Here is an 18380-nt window from a genome sequence, read left to right as displayed (position 1 = left end):
TGGAGGCCAGTGACAGTCAACTGTCAGAAGTAGCACAACAAGGCCAGAGCTGTCTGACAGGAGGTACTGGCCGAAACCCAACAAGCTGTCCAGAGAAGCTGCTGTTAACGGCTTACTACATAGTTTATTGATTTGTTAGTTGTTGTTAGGTCCTCTGATGTGTTGAACTTCTATTCTGGCCTAAATGAAGTGATAACAGTCCAGACAGAGCCACGGATCTCCTCCAACTGTGTAAAATTATCTTCAACTGCAGTAACAATTGGCTCAGTAAGACTGATGAGTCAAAATATGGACTAACACATTTTTACTAGTCAAAATACCTTTTAATCTATAGTATAATTATGTCACAAATATTGTCTTGGATCTAAAGATCTAACTAGTAAAGTCCTTCCAACCAGTCCTTTTAAGACATGCATTGTTTAAATTGACTTTTGACTTTACTAACGACTCAGTTTCAGCATATCTGAGCTTCAGTTGTGACTCATCATTACTGCACTTCAAGATATCCTGTGTATGTGTAATATCTTCTTAATTTTATTGCAACAGATCTCCATCTAGATGTGAATCAGGGTGTTGTGGTTCAAAGTTGGTTCCTTAACACGGAAGCACCTGGAGCTGTTTGGGCTCCTAGCTTAACGTCAGCTTAGCAAGGTTCCAGCATCTGCAGGAGAGCAGCAGAGATGGAGAATAACAGAAAATGGCATTCGGATAAACTACTGGGATTTTTGCCCCAAACACTGAAACACCAGGGATATAAAGCACTGACCATATAACAATAATGTTTCTGGTTTGAGTTCAGTGTCTGGTAGTCTGTCTCTATTAAATGGCAATATGTAAGCTATGGCATGAGTTTTGGTTTAAAACATTCATTGATGGACGAACATTAAAAGCTAAATGTGAAGAAATAACAGTGTTGCAAGATATATGCAAGCGGTGAGTTTGCTACTTTGTCTAATAAGTCAACAAAATAAATAAATAATAATTAATAACTTGCAAAATGTCAAGGAAGACATTTTTATTAGAGCTGTCAAGTGATAAAAAATTTATCAAATTAATTACATGCTTTGTGATTAATTAATCAAAACTAATCACACATGCCAATATTTGCTGCGGCATTTAAAAATATTTCAATGCAAATGTAATTTGGTAGATGAGTAAATAAATTAATAAATGAACATTCTAAACTTAAAAGGTGATATTTTAAGCTTGTAGTACTCCGATGGTTTGAAAATTCCTTGCTGCAAGGCGCACAAAACGGTGCTCCTGTCACCAGTTCCATCTGGGAGTTTTTTTTAAAGCCAAGACAGGAGGGAACACTGGCTGAAGTGGGACTTTCTCATTCAGTATGCTCAGCAGCATTTAGTTACCGACTCCATCATGTTTACAAAGCTGCTGTGGAACGTGTTCGGTGACGTAAGGTCAAGGGGTGTCAGGGAGCGCGATTAATCTGTTATTTTTCTAAGGGATTAATTTTTGGTAATTAATTAATCAAAGTTAACGTGTTATTTTGACAGCCCTAGTTCTTACACATATTTTCCTCACTAATGCAATCCAACGCCTGCTGAATTCTGTCTTTAACCAAACTAAGAGGAGCTTAATTGCCTCATTAACAAAATAAAACTCACCAAAACAGTCTTGGTTTGTCTCCACAATCACCTCCGGTTTGGTTGAAATAAATCCTCACTTTACCAAGTAAGATGTGAAAATATTCCAGCTCTACATGCTGTTTTCAGCTGCTGCTAGATAGCTTCACAGCAGTTATCTACAGCCAAAGATGGCTCCAGCAAAGATTATATTGAGTAGCGGTTAGTGATTATGCTGCCCCCTATAGTTTGGGAGCTACCTTTGAATTTTGGCCATATTTAACAAATTACACCTTGAACGGCAAAAAACATACTTTGAATTTTGACTGTGCCCCCTGTTAGAACTGTAGTCTCTGTTTCACCATTGAACTTTTTTTTTTTTACAGAAATTGCTGCTAAATATGTAACTCTATGGACAACACGAAACAATTTAGATAATTACTTTTTGTTTAAATACTAGTTAGTGTAAAAATATAATAGTCATACAAGTTCTAATATAATTACATAACTCTAAATGAGCTTTTTCAACTGAACAAACATGAATCAACTGTAATATCAGTCTCTTTTAGGTATACTGAGTAAGTATGGAAAGCTGTTCTGTCATATGATAAATATATATGACACACTTTCATGCATCATGTTTGGTTTTCTTGCTTATAAGTTCCAAGTAAGAGCTCCTTCCTGTTTCATAACACTGTCGTTTGTGTGGGAGAAAAATCTTGTCACCTTATATGGAAGGTTCTATAGAGATTCTTCTGACATACTGTATACATACAGTGCTGTTGGCTTCCTTGGAGACACCATCCAGTCCTCAACATGCTCACTATCAGTTCATAACTGTAGCTATATGGGAGGGTACACTGCCCTCTCAAAGTGTTTACTTTATTAGTCCCTCCACAGCACTGTAGGTGTACACTGTTTATTGCTCCATGTTTTCCATCATCTGTACAGATTGTTTAGCTTCACTGAGCTACAGTGTTTGTGTTTGTTTAACCCAGTGTATTGGATGCTGTCCATGCATTGTCCTTCACATACTAGCCAGAGGCCTATTACAGAGGCTTATGTTGTTTCTCTGGCTGCTAAAGGAAGGATTTTGAAGAGCTGTTTGATGTCATCATCACGAACGCCCTGAAGCCTGGTTTCTTCTCCTTGGTGCCCCAGCAGAGGCCCTTTAGGACCCTTGGTGAGTACCGGCCCACTGCTCTCATGCTCCATAGTACTTTATCTGCCATGTGATAAATCATTCAGTCTTTAAAATGTCAACAAATAGTGAAAAACATACATCACATGTTCCCAGAGCCCAAGTTGACCTCTTCAAATTAATTTTTAGAGCATTTAGCAGCTTCGAGCTTTCAAGATATATTTTGACTGTATATTTCCAAGAAGGATTATTTAAATTTCCTTGAAAACTTTCTTTGTGTGATGTGTGTTGATATTCATTGCATATATATATAAACAATTAAAATGTGTTATATTACTCTATCATTTAATGTTTTTCAAAATACGTAATTGCACATTTACTGGTTTTATTTCATAGGTACATATTCATACCATGTTGTCTTCAAGGTTTTATATCTTTGTGTGATAGCTATTAATTGGAGGCCAGCTATAGGATTTTGCAAGGGCCCATACATTTAATAGTGGACCCATTTGCAGTAACTACATACATACATAACTTGTTTTGAGTATGAGTATATCATAGGGAACAATAGGACAGTCCAGCTGTAATCTCCTTCCACTCTCAATTTAAAAGTAAGATTTCAAACATCTGTTAGTTGTGTCAGTAAGATTTATATCAGCCGCCAGCATTTCATTGGCTCAGATCCTTGTGATCAGCAGTTCACAAAAGTCCAGTGACCCTCCTGGACTGTCTTCCATCTCTTATTATCCCAGGAATCTGATCCTGGATGCTCATGTTGAAGGTGTGCGCTGGCAGGGGCAGCTTGCTGGAATGCTCCCCTCATCTGGATTGTCTTCCTGCCAGCAATAACACTGGGGATGCATTATGTGTGAAGACAGGATGATCCACTCTCTGAAATATTCTTTTCTCCCTCCCCCTCACTCTTCCTGAGTTTTGCCACGTTGGCAGAAAAAGCATCAGAATTTGCTCTTCCTCTGGCCTCTACACACACTGACCATTTCTGTTTAAGTTGGAAACATCATGTGTTATACTGCACTCAAAATTTTCTTTTTTATTTATTAGCTAATAAAGTTTAGTTGTAAGAATTTGACAGTGAGAGTTTATCACTATAAGAAGATGATTAAACTCTCTCCAAGCATTTGTACAGATGAAAAGCAGTATGCAGACAATTATTATTATCAAACAATTTCCCCTAGGGGATAATAAAGTATTTCTGATTCTGATTCTGATTCTGATTCTGATTATCAGCTCATAAATTAGTAAGGAGTCCTACAGTCCAAAGACATGCAGGTTAGATGAATAGGTCAATTTAAATTGCCTGTATCTGTGAATTTGTTAGCTCAGTGATACAACCTGTCCAGGTGTAGCCTGCCTCATGGCTAGTGCATGCTGGTATAGACATGCAGACTTACCTGTGGAAAAGTAAAAAAAATGCTAGTACCTGGAACAATCATTACAATTCCATAAGGGTCTTATGCATTGGACAAGTTGTTCACTACTTCACTAAGTAGGACCAACCTTAGATACGACTCAGCAAACTAGTCCAATCTCTTCATTGAACCCTTTGGCTCAGCTATTAGCCAGACGGCTAACATTATGCGAGCAAGATTCAAAGTCCATTACTTTGCATTTGGTTGACAACAGTAAATATATTTGATGTTATGCTTCCTCTCACAGCTTGCAGGAGAGGATGATACACTGAAGCACTACATTCAGTGTTAAGATACTCTACTCTTTTTCATTTAATTTATTGCTAACATTGAGGTGTCTGCACCCAGCTGATGCCAATGGCACTCATGTAAGTCATGTAGATACAAGCCCTTTTCCGCAATATCGCAGCAATGAAGGCTCGCCTTTATGCCGCCTTTCTTTGTTGACACTGACCCATAAAGCTGCTCCAGTGTGTCATTTCATACAGCATGCCAGCCTTGTGGAACCAAAAGAGGTGTGACAGTACACATCATTACGATAGAGATATGCATTTTTTTAATGTGTTACTAGTGTCCACCCGGTTTCCACCTGTAAATCTAAAAATGTATCTATGTTATTTATGTTTATAATCATATGGATACAGTTATAATGTGTTGTGATTGAGATCCTGACCCACTATGCATCGTGGAAAGTGACAAAGACACGTTTTTTTCTCTATATTACATCACATAATTGCCAACAGTAAATAGAGCACCCTGTCTGACTCTCACTCGTGGAGAAGGATGCTGTTTTCCGGGGGAAAGTTCAATGAAGACTTGGTCGGGAGGACTGACCGTCGTTGTGACTTATCCTCATTAAATTTGGTCATATTTCTCTATATAAGTTTCCAGAGACAGTAACTACAACAACACAACAGTGGAAGGCAACAAAGACATTGTGAGATAAAGTTTTTTGCTCTAAATCATGTCACATAATCACCGGCAGTCAACTGCAAGAGGGACAGACCCCGGTTTTTCGGTGTTTCAAGTGTGGCGAAGACTTGGTAGGACAGACAGGATGACAGCCACTTATCCACGTACAAATTTGGTATTTTTTTCCTCATATAAGTTGCTGAAGACACTACCTGTGTCTACCTACCACATTGCTGTTGATTGGTCCTGTAACGTTGCTTTGTGGGTTGAAGTGCGGGTCATTTCTCTTTTATTTGATGAGTGAAGGTTAAACTACCCTTGGGTATTTCTTTTTAGGTATGCCTAAGGCTAAAAATATAGTTGTGCAAAACCTGTCAAAAGACCGTCACTTTAATGTGCTGTAATCAGCAAATAACAAGTCAGAGACAGGTGTTACATAAATCACTCCATAAACTCAGGCTCCATGAGATGTTGCACATTATCATCATCTTTTATTTCAGGAAAAATGCCACAGACCGTCATCAGAGCTGCTGCTCATCTGGGCTGCACAGTTGGCACTTCTTTGACCTCCTCCAGACCACATACCACTCATTCCTCCGTTTCTCAAGTCCAGTGTCCTTACAGCTGTTACCACAAGTGTGTGTGTGCATGTGTGTGTGTACACATCAACATGTGCAGGTGCTCATCCCTGCTCTTTCTCTCTCTCCTGTCACAATATTTATAGCACATCTGACCTCAGTGTGAACCTGTGGTGACCTGTACTCTATAGCACCATGGTTTTTTAACAGTGAGAGTGACTTCCTTTAACCTGCTGTTCTTAAATACCAGTCAGTCAAATTAAAAACCACCGTGTGTCCACACTGTCTGACTACTTACCTACTTCAAAGAGGGTGCTCTGATGATTCCTAGATAACAGCATAACTACATTTCAAACACTAATCATAGGTCAATTAACTATGCTTCACAGCTCTAAATGTAATCAAACACAGTTGAATAGGAAGCCTTGGTAGTGACCAAGATTGAACTACCATATTTTTGCAAGTGATACTTTAGCACTCGCACCAAAATTCTGCTTACAGTTTCCATGGTAATTACAGTAATTACATGTGTAATTGCATTACAAAGGTCACTGTATCTGTGTCATATTTGTCTTATCTTATGTTCTTTGACTTGCCCTTTGAAATAAGCTTTAGTTAAAGCTGAAAGCAGCACCACAAACCAGACTGTCCCAATCCAGATATTAAAGAACGTCTACGGACATGTCTGTTCCAGCCTCATAAATGACTCTGTTTTGGTTGCCATCATTTTCAGTGTTTCCCACAAGATTTTATAAGACTATGGGTGGTGGAGGGTCTGAGGTCCACCCATGCTCCCCAGAAGAAAATTTTGCACATTTTAAAAGTTAAATCAATCTGGGGCACTTTGAGAGAAAATTAAAAGGCTATATCATAAATAACATGAACATAAATCAGAAATTGTAGGAAATGTAAGATAATCAAAAAAATTGGTTAGTCCAGTCATCAAAATACTATACAGCTTTGGCTATACAACGTTAACATAGGCTATAGTCAATAGACAATATCACTCCACTGCTTTCAATCTTGTATTAGTCCAAAGTTGTAACTAAGCCTTGACTCAATCATCATTGTTTTGTTTTGAGATGATGTACGTCTATGAAAATGTGAGTTTCATTTCATGCACACGCAAATGCATGCATGTACATGCGCAACACAGTTATCTTGCTGCAGTAAACACTGTTTCCTGTTGAAATTAATCAAACATGATAAATCACGTGAGTTGTATTTTAGTCTCACGATTGTCAGACACAGAAGATGGTGCTGGAGACGGCTGACAAATAAAACAAAGTCCTGCCGGCAGTGCAGGACAGGGCTGTGTCAGTCTGATGCCGTTCACAGTCTGACAGTTAAACAGATCTTTCACTCATCAAATAAAAGACACACTTCAACCCACAAAGCACAGTTACAAGACCAAGCAACAGTAATGTGGTAGCAAGTCGTGTCTTCAGCAACTTATGTGAGGAAAAAAATACTGAATTTATACGTGAATAAGTGTCTGTCATCCTGTCTGTCCTACCAAGTCTTTATCCCACTTCTGCTCGAAAAACAGCATCTGTCCCCAGCAGCAGAGCCAGGCGGCTCCCACAGTTGAATGGCAGTTATTATGTGACGTGATTTAGAGCAAAAAAACTATAACTCACATGTCTTTGTCACCTTCCACTGTTGTGTTGTTGTAGTTACTGTCTCTGGAAACTTCTACAGAAAAATATCACCACGACGGTAAGCCCTCCTGACTGAGACTCCAGTGAACCTTCCTCCAGAAAACAACATACCTTCACGCAAGTGAGAGCCAGACAGGGTCCTCTACTTACTGATGGTGATTATGTAATTATGTAATTAAAATTAAAAAATGTAACTTTGTCACTTTCCAAGATGCACGGTGGGTCAGGATCTCAATCACAACACATTATAACAGCATCCATATGATTATAAACAGTCGGCCGATACATACCTTTAGATTAAGAGGTGGACACCGGGGGAAACACATAAAAAAAAAAAAACAAACGCCGGTATGCTGTGTGAAATGACACACTGGAGCGGCTTTAAGATGGTGCTGCTTGGTTCAATGTGAACAAACGAAGGTGTTGTAAAGGCGAGCCTTCTTTAGAGCGATAATGCAGAATCTCTGTGTGAAAAGCACTATTGGCACTTTGCTCTCATATGAGGGGGGAAGGTAGTACTTGCGGGGCCTTGGACCAGAGTATGAGTGTGTGTGAGAGGGAGCGTGTGTGAGTACAACAGGGGGTGGGGGGCTTGACTGACTGGGAGTGAAAGACGCTTTGCTGAAGCAGCAGCACAAAGCATTAAAGATATTCAGCGCTCTTATGAGAAGTGAAAAATATTTTCCGATCATTATGAGACAATAGCGTGATAAATTAGACTTTGGTGGGCTGCCAGAGTCACTGACTTTACTGACTTGAAGTAAAAGAAAAACATCAAGCAAATAACTACAAAATCTCAGAATAGAATGCTTTAAAAGTTTTTTTTTATTACAGCGCAGTGCAGCCACAAGAGACCAGTTGTACCATGATAATCTGATTGGATTATTATGATAAATTTGCCTTTACAGATTTTGACATTTTGTCATCATTTAATTTACAGAATATTGGAGTATTCTGCACACAATCCATTTATAAATGGATTGTGTGTACAAACAAAAACATTCCCACTGTAGAAACAGCTGAATAACAGCCTGATAGTTGTCTGTGGTATAGACAACAAATAATAAATGACTATTTGTTTTCTATAGAGATCATGAGAATCCACAGCTAAGCTCTCTGTATAGAGGTTTGAGAATTTAAGAAGGCCATATAGAGTCATAGTTCTGCACAGCCTTAAGTGCATACAGTCTTGACTGTATAACTCCGGTCTGGAGCTGTAATAAGTCATATTAAGTGCCCTGCCATGGAAGGGAAAACATTTTTTAATGTTAGTGCAAGTCACCCTGCAGGAAAAAGCAGCTTCTCTGTTTGCTCTTGATGAGTGATAGTATCAACACAACACTAATGACTGACATTCAACAATGAACTGGAGAATTTACACTAAACTGTTCTTCGTGTAATACATCTTTAGAATGTATGCACCACTTGTGACTTTTTCTGTGCTTTCTAGTATTGCTTCTTGAAGTCATGCATCGCCAAAATGAGTATATTTTTTGTTAATTTATCAAAAATGATAAACAGAAATAATTTAGTTTAAAGCCGCAGTCCTCGCTTTTATATCAACAATAATTAAAATTATGTGTAATGTAAAAATGGTCAGTCATAGACAAACCAACCCCCCAGCTCTACAGAGCTTATTTCTGCATCTTTCAGATCATTGTTTTACTGCCCACAGCTTTACTGCTTTGTTCAAACTCACAACCTGCATCAACCTCTTTTCAATTCACAGCACACAGCTGTTTTCAGCTATGAGTGCATCCTCACTTAGCTGTTGGAATTTGTATAGACAGCCCTCTGTTCAGGCTCAAACTTAGTTTTCATTTCCCCAAAAGAGAGCTCTTCTAAAACAGCCTCCCAAGAGTACATTTTAAAATGCCTTCTTGGTGACTTGGTGTGTATGAGGAAACCAAGGTTTTCCACAAGAACAGAAACCATCTTAGTGAGGGTTTGGGCACAGAGAAATTAGAAAGACACCAAGTCCCACTAACTTTTTCTCTGATCGTTCACTTTACATATCAGTATAGATGTATACAGCAGAGCTGTTGTCAAGAAATGCTTTGGTCAACTGGGCTGTCTGTCAGTCAATGCTAGATAGTAGCCGTTGATTTGCGAATCTTTGTGTACGCATTGTTTCTTTATTGTGCATGTTGTACAAAAACAATGTCTTAGGATTAGGCATATAAACAAGTGGTTAGGGTAAGGAGAAGATCATTGTATGGGTTAAAATGATCACTTTTTGTGAGCTCTTTCGCATGTCTTGCAGCTTTGATTTTTACCAAGCTAAGGTAAACATTTTTTAGCTACAGGCAGGGCTTAATGGATTATTGCCTTGAAATTTGGTCCAGACATTTAGGGCCCATGTCCACATCGCGTTTTTTTCTGAGTGCCAGTGTCTTCTTTTTAATAGTTCCCAATGACGTGCAAGTGTCTGCAGCAGCAGGCGACCACCAAGAGAAAAGGCACAGCACCCAGTGTCTTTTTTCCAAGCGCCTAACCTTTTTTGTGCGTCCACTCCTAGCACTTCAAGTTTAAAATCTCTAAACGTTTCTGAAAGGTGCTGGTGACGTCACCATCACTCTTTTTCTTTTTCCTGGCGTAGGCAATAATATTCAACATGTTTTTTTCTCCTCCGTATCATGTCATGCAACATCCTCCTTGCTCTGAGGTTCCAATTTCAAATAAAAACCAAACCGACAGTAAACTGCAAAGGGGCAGTGTCGTGTTGTCAAGATATTATTGTCATAGAGACAAGATGCACGTGCAGCATTTTTTTTATCTCAGCACACAAGTGCCTGACTTCAGTGCTCCTGCCTGGACACAGGCCCTTACTGATGTTGGTAATCAACTGACTTTTCGTCTTTAGCCACCAGCAAGTCACATTTTCCCTTTGGCCAATATTTAGGTTGAAATACCTGCAAAACTAATGACATTGTCATCAGCCAAGGCTGTACTTTTTGTTTAGTGCTAATTAGCAGGGCTGGCAACAGCTTTCGACAAAAGCAGGTTGGGTTAGAGAGCCATACAATGAGCTACAGCCAATGAGATGAGATGGGTATTGGTGATGATCTGGGTGGTTTAATTACCTCATAATCTTGTCGAGCCTTTTTTTTATGTGTTTATCTCCCATTAGAATGGCTGTAGACCTTTAGTCTTGTCTATACATCTTTTTACTTTTTGATTTTGGATCTTTTTTGTTGTGAACTTTAATAATCCATGTCAAACCAGAGTATCAATTTTGTACCACTGTAGTTATTTAAATCGTTGTTTGTTTGTTAATTCCATAAACAGTAACACCACAAGAAACTTTAATCTTATCATTAGTTGGACTTTTCTGGAATCATTCAACTGCATTACTCTTTCCTATGAGAAAACATAAAACTTGTAGCCAACAAGTGGAAAATCCTCAGTCATTATTCATGAGTTCAGAAAGGCAGTGTTTTTCATGGCTGAACGCATGACTATGACATTTTTGGAGGGTAAAATTAGGTTTTGGAAGCGTTCCTGGCTGACACGTGATGCATAATTGGAGTTGTACTGAGACAAGACCAGTCACCAGCACTCTGCCTTCACTCACAGCCTGATTTCCCCCTCCACTGCTTAGCTGAGGTGATAGCTGCTGGAATAGAGAATGCACCAAGAACAGCCTAGTGGCCTTTTTTCTTATATACGAAGGTGACTTGTCACCTATTTTGCTTAAAATGAGCAGTTCATATGTTTGTTAATTAAGAATTTGAAATTTGACAGCCTACCTTAGTCATATAAGCCTTGTTCAGACTGCTGGCTGAAATCTGTATTTTGGCACATCGAGATTGTATCCAGATTGATTTTAGGGAAGTCTGGACAGCAAAAACAACTTGAAATGCATTTTTTGCACATCAGATCCAACCACATTTGGGCTTTGTTCAGAATGCAGGCAAGCCAGATTTGCTTCTCAAATCAGATCTGAAAAACTGAGTAACCACTCTATTATTTACAAGTGCTCGGAACGGATTTTTGACATTTTTGACAGACATTGCCATCTTCTCCATCTGCAAGTGTTGCTGTTGTAACAACGTTGGCATCAGTCACTACATACACAGGCATTAGTTCAGAAAAGCTTGATATTGAAAATAATAATACATGTGTATTGAACCAAGGAACTAAGATTCATATTTTGTCCAGATACAGAGAACAAGATGACATTTTCTATTCAACAAACCAAGCTAATACAAGTTGCTACTTACAAATTTAATGAGCCTAATGAAAAACAGGCTTAATAGGTATCAGACAGATAGAAAACCTTAACGTCAACACAGTACAATTATCTATCTATAAAGTAAAGCCACTGATTGTAATATTACAACAAGTGAAGAATAGCAAAAAAATTGCTATTTCCAATACATTCCTAAATCTTAAAGTTGTTATTCATTTGAATACAAGGAAAATTCTGCAACAACTATTTAAATTCATACATGTTCATGTATCCTTAGGGTTTCTTGGATGTTAAGTACAAATTTCAACCCAATCCACTGAAAATAAGCAAAGAAAGACATTTTTTTTTGTTGGAAAAACATATTGTATTGCTCTGTATCTTGTTAGTCATGACAACCTTTGGACAGTTCCCTTTGGAGCCCCAGGAAGGAACCTGAATTGGAAGCAGTCTTAGTCCACGTAATTCACACTCTGCCTTTGCTCCTCTGTTTCCTTATGGCCTGCTGGTGTGTGCTGTGGTGAGGTTGTGCTGACAAGGTTTGGTGCTGGATGACTCGAGGCTGTGTGGTCATGTAACAGCTCGCTTTTTGGTCAAACTGTGGTGTCTGATTCTCTCTCCTCTCATTCAGTCAGTGACGTGGAGGAGAGCGAGGGGCTGCCATCGCTGGACAAACCTGGCTGGTACTCCCAGGGAAACTGGCCTCACCTCCATGAGCTGCTCAAGACCATGACAGGAAAACCAGAGCCCAAGGTCAGCCAGCCACCTTGTACTGTGTGTATTGGTGCAAGCAGTCAGACCTCTGGCTGAACAACATGTCAGGCTCACTTTGATGTTGACTCCAACTTTGGTTTTTGGCAGAGGCTGAAAGAGATGAGGGCTTCATGATAAATCAGCTCAGGGAGATTCACACTGGTGTGATGGAGAGGAGGAACGTGGCCCTTGGCATAACTTTTTGACAGGGCTGCCGTGTGCCAGCATGCTGGGCGGCTACTGATAAAATAGTGCTGCCAGATCCCCTCATACTTCATACTGTGCATACAATGCAGCCCATTCTTAGGGACAATTTCTACACAAAGCAAAGACCTCTTTTTACCTCTCAGACATGGTAGAGAACCTTGCTTGATAAAAGCAAGATTCACATTCTTCTCAGTTCTACATGACCTTGTTTATGTTTACATGCCACAGTACTTATAGACTGGAAAAAAGTAATAAAAAAAATGAAATGAAAACACTTTTAACTAACAGTGCCCCGATTAGGGTTTTTATGGCCAATCACCAAATGCTGGAGGCAGTATTGGCCGATAACTGTCACCAATGAAAATCTTGTTTCTTTACTTTATTATCATCTATGGGCCAGAACATAAAATAATATTTATATGTTTTGCAAGCCAGTGATAGTTACTATGGTGAGAGCATGTGCAGAAGTGCTCTGTTGAAGTTGGCGCTTGATTAACTTAGTAGTTAGTAAGTCTAGAGTTCTGCAGCACACTATGGCATTTTAGTGGCACAAAGAGAAACTGTCACACATGTTTATCTGATCAACCTTTCTGATCAGCCATTATAGAGTCCACCGATCAAACTATTGAGAATGAACATTAATGGAAACCATTAATGGTGGTTGATCAGTCGGAGTATCCTTCCTTTTAACAACATGTGTTCTGATCTAGGATCAATGTCAAATTGTACGTACTCATAGATACCAGCCACCTAAATATACCTGTTTTTTTTCCTATTCAGCATTATTCCCTCAGAAATGTAATGAAAATGTCGAAAGAGGGTGATTCTGATATGCACCCAAAGTTAATAGGGTCTATTCTGAGCAGAGACCCATCCTGCATTCTAGTTTTGTGGAAATCCACTCAGTAGTTTCTGTGTAATCTTGCTGACAAACCAACCAAATAAACAAACAAAAACACAAACAAACAAAAGGAAACAGGTGAAAACACAACTTCTTTGGTGGAGGTAAATATGAAAGTGACTATTGATTTGTTGTACTTTTAAATCCTGCCTGCAGCCTTTCCTTAACCCCAAAATACAGCCTGACTTAAAATGAATAATGGTCAACCAAAATAATGAAACTGATTTTTGATTATTAACTGATTATTTTGTACATTTGTTAGATAGAGTGATGGGTCAAAAGGGTCCCCGGCTGGATTTGAACAGGTGCCATGCGGTTTCTCGTAGGTGTATTAAACCCTGAGCCATGTGGCGCCTGTTTAGAGTGAAAGTTTGACCAAAATCTGTTAATTTCAATTGTACTGCTACAATCAGTAGATTTGCTCACAGTAACGTAGTAAACCTTAAATGTAACATGTAGATTTGCCCCACATACCTGCCCCTATATTGCTTACTATAAAGGGAACTAAGAGCAAGAGAGTCCAAAATGTCAAAAGCTGAAATATTAGCTGTGTTGTGCTTGTGACTTACTAATCTTCCACAGGAAAGGCGCAGCATTGTTTGCAGTCAGAAGAGGAGGTGAAGCATATTCGTTGTGGTTCATCACCAGGCAGCTGACAAGCCAGCTAGCTTGGTGTGCAGGCTACTGCCAGCTTGTTACCTGCAACCTAGCATGTCTTTCTTTTGTCTTTCTTTCTGCTGTCACTGCTTAGTAATTCATTTAATATTATTAACAGTAACTCATCTGTGTTGTCCACAATTTCTTGCTGCATTTTCCCCTGAAGTAGAAAATGAAGGGTAATGCAGTGAAAGTTGCCAGTGAATGTAACTTCACTTTGGTCTAGCTATCAACCATACACAGGTTTGTAGCAGGGCCCGGTCACAGTGAAATTGTAGAGCTTGTGGGTATTATAGTCCACAGGACTAACCAAAGAAGGAAACGTGACATTTATAAACCCTAATTGTTCAGGTCAGGCTCAGGCAGAGCTGAGGCAGCCCAGCCTCAAGTCCACCCAGCAGTACCCGTCATCACACATCCCTCGCTCCTCCACCCCTCCTCCCAACCCTCTGCTCAATGCCCCCTCTGTTTCCAAGCCACGTGGAGAAAGCTCTTCTGGAATTCAATGTCAACCTGCACTTATAGCTGCTTTAAACACTCCTCTGGGGTGACTTGAGGCACTCTGTGTTTTCACTTCTCTCCACTTTCACCTGACAGGACTTAATGCAGGTGAGCTGAATAGAGGCATTCAGGGAAGATTACAATTCCCTCTTGGCACAGAGCTAAACAGGATGTGGTCAGGTGGAGCTGATGGGATATGATCATAGAGATTCAGGCCCGAAAAGGGTAGTTGTGAACCTTCTAAGGTAGGATAGGATTCAGGGCTATGACAGTTGATGACTGAATTATGATATTCCTTTTGCAAGCCAATGAAGAGGCAGGTATGGCTTTGTTTAACAGGTAGATGATTTCTTATTACCTTGGGAGCCCAGGATATTGCACTCTCCCACTGAGTCATACCCTTTTTGAATTAAAAAAAAAAAAAACCTGTAATGATACAATTCTGTTTGCGTAGTGTTTGACGACTTATAGAAATATAACATTCGGGTCTGAATGAGACTAAATGACAATAGGGGTTTTGCCCTGCTGTCTACTATACCTGTGCTCCAGGCCCCACACAGTGTGCAGCACAAATAATGGACTTGTTAAGGCTGCATTCAGACCAAATCCAGCGTTGCAGCTAAACACCACAGGGTGGTGCAGCGATGTGGGAGTGTCAGTCCAGTGTGTGTGAAGTGTTAGGAACCCCTGCTGATCAGTTTGCTGAAAGGCAAGCTACCATGTTGTTATGCTTTTGTCCACACTGATGGATTAAAAATAAAAGTAAACAACCGAGATGTGAGACATATCATTACTGTGTGTTTTAAACTGGGGCACAAGACCAAACCGAGTGATCACAAGCGAAACTTAGCACTACACAAAGAAGTGTCAGATGAGTTCCCTCTGTAGCATTTAGCCATGTTAAGTAGCACGCCTGCTACTGACTAGTTCTACTCTGCCTCTGATCTGCTGTCATGCCTCTGCCTAGGTCCGACAGTGATTGTCGACATCCACAGAAAAAAGCGTTTTAAACCAGTGCTCTTAGTAAATACAAATGACACATTACATTTACACTCCACTACAGTTTGATCGGCAGCAATGTGATTGGCCACTCCAAAAGTTGAGTCTGTGGTCAGCACTGCTGCAGCCAAAATGCACTACCCTCATTAATATGAATGGGAGGACCTGCATTTTTGCCAGATTTGGTGTGAATCCAGCCAGCTCCTCTGCATGCCTCCAGCTCTGTTTACCTGGGCCTGGCTTTAGCCTAAACTGCTCCTTTGAGTGATGAGCTTATAAGAGACGAGGGCCTTCAGGCCCACACTGTCATCTTAAAGCTGTCATAAGCTGTTTCTGATAGCAAGAGGACACAGGAAGTAGACTGTTCAACACAAATAGGAAGGACAGACAGTCTGTCACAAGTCTTTCAGGTCTCAGAATACAGACTATTAAAATGACAGAATTTGAACAAGGCAATATTAGTAGTCTGGTTTAAACAGTATAACTGAACCTAGAACGTCATTGGTACCATCTACTGAGCATCAATGATGTTAATGAGGTGGGGTGTCTGCACCCAGCCAGTCTGTTTACCCTGCTGCTGTCTGACAAACGGTACAGAAGTATCTGCTGCTGTACCATCAGACTTCAGAGCAGCTTCTTTCCTCAGGCTCCTGAGACTCCTGAACTCATCCACAACACTACACCATGAATAGTTTATTTTTCTAGTCTCTATATTTTTTTGCTTTTTGTGTGTATGCAGCTTTAGGAATGACAACAGAGATTTCATTAAACAATCTTGCATAATGACTTAGTAGATTAAATCTTGAATCTTGAAGTCCTTTCGATGTGTTGGCCTAATAGATACCCAACTCTATACTTATCTATTCTTTCAGTTTTTGTCTCTTTTTTTAAAGGTTAAAAAGTCTTTGGGGGGTCCAGTCTCAGTTCAGTCATGCTGTATCCCTCAATGGACAAGTCCTCATTTTTTGGACCCCTCATGTCTACAGCTCTGGTTGTCACTTACAGAAAGCTATTGTACCATTCATATAATTTGACTTAAAGCTGGGGTTGGTAATTGTGTTCAGAAACATTTTTTATTATATTTGTATAAAATCTCTTAACATACAGACAGCAATCAAAATATAAAATGCTTTGGGAAAAAAAGGAGAAAAATCCATGGTCTGTGACAGCGACAGGGCTGTAATAACTTCATTCAATAAATTTTAAATTCTAGCGGCCCAAAGATATTGTATGGACAGCCTACCTGTCTATCAACCTGTCCTTACCTGCCCACCCTGCTCTGACTCCGCCCATCACTCATTGCGCGTGACCGGAGTCTACGCAGCACACTGCTGGAGTCAGGACAAGAATGGTAGAGACAGTACAGCCACACTTTTCATTACCATCTGTACCTACAGCAGCTTGTACTGCCAAACGGAACAAGAAAAGATATTCTCATCATGGAAGCTCTAACATGCAAAACATTGTATTATCATGAGTCCAATACAATATTCACTTTCGTCTGTGAATCACTGAGGGTAAGAAGAAAAGTGTAGCAGGCCCACCACTAATCTTGATGTTTTAGCTTTGCCATATCTAACATTACCATAGCCAGCTGCTGCTAGCTAACCAGCAATAAGTTACAACATCAAAATACACTTTCAAAACAGTTTCTGAATGCTAACAAAGCTAGCTTGACAGCTACCAGTACTAGCAATGGCTATGTTTGTTGTTTACGTTCAATATGATAATATGAGGTGTTTACTTACAGGTGAATGTGACACGAGGTAGCTGCTTGTAGTTAGATGTTGTGATGAAAACGATGCACCAATACACACACTATTTGGCAGTCATCAGACATCAGACGGTGCGTGTTCGTGGTTTGGGGGGAGCGGCTTTGGAGAGAGGCCTGAGTGCGGGGGGCGGGGTTTACTGGCTGGATACTTTCAAATCTAGTCTGGACTTGACGGTTTTTCCATTTTACCAACCTCAATCAGTCAATTAATTCTAAAGTACATCAAATGTAGAAATCTTGGAAAGAGGTGCAATGACTCTAATCCAGGATACATTACTAAGTATCAAGAAAAATCTATAGAGCTGAAAATTAACATTGAGCAGAAATAAAATTGACTCCATCAGTAGTAATTAAAGATTAAGAACACAGAAACATAGATTATTTGCAGCATATCAGTTAAAGCACTCAGTAAATGTCTATGCATAACACTCTTTGTATTGGTTAGTCCTACCATGGGGCTGTTCAGCAAGGGTTTGATAACTTGACACTACACCAAAATAAGCTGTGCTGTAGAAAGCATAGTCATGTTCAGGGTTAAGGATAAAAGACAACAACTAAAGGCTGCATTTACAAATATGGAACAGTGTCATCAGCATCTGCCCAGCTGATTTAACTGTAGCCTGCAGTCTGATTCCATTCATGGGGCTTTCCCTCATGCAGAGCTCAGTCTTGTTCAGGCTAGTGTGACTGTATTTATCCACAATGAATCTCTTCTATAATACGTCGCCTCCATGCTGCAATCCTTGGCCTCTGTAAATATTTATCATAGTGATCCCATGACTCTGGCTGCAGCACTGCTGAGAATTAAGAGGTGCAGGGTACGAACACCAGCTGTGGGCATTTCTGGGAAAGTCTGGTAGAAATATGATTCCTGCAGCTCCCCCTCCCCACAGGCCTGGCCCACAGCACCCCGATTAGTCCATCTGTTTGTTTACATGTGGAGGGCTGGCCTGAGACATAGCACAACTCTGTGAGGGGGAGGGATGAGACACAGCTACTGAAATGCCTTACATCCTCTTTAGAGCCTTCTGACTCCTGTAGAGAGGTCAATTTAGTAAGACATGCACACACATAAACGGGCATGTGTGTCATCC

General features: G+C 40.0%; 1 protein-coding gene across 1 annotated transcript in view; it reads left to right on the top strand.

The window, feature by feature from the left end:
* nt5dc1 (5'-nucleotidase domain containing 1) overlaps positions 1-18380 on the top strand; it is an 82077-nt gene that overhangs the window by 50857 nt on the left and 12840 nt on the right. Inside the window, exons 8-9 of the mRNA XM_073492282.1 lie at positions 2669-2766; positions 12126-12247. Coding sequence (XP_073348383.1) covers positions 2669-2766; positions 12126-12247 — 220 coding nt within the window. The remainder of the gene's footprint in view (positions 1-2668; positions 2767-12125; positions 12248-18380) is intronic.

Source organism: Pagrus major, chromosome 22 (genome assembly GCF_040436345.1).
Source record: "Pagrus major chromosome 22, Pma_NU_1.0".
NCBI lineage: Eukaryota > Metazoa > Chordata > Actinopteri > Spariformes > Sparidae > Pagrus > Pagrus major.
The sequence above is the reverse complement of the archived record's forward strand: the minus strand, read 5'-3'. Positions and strand labels throughout refer to the sequence as shown.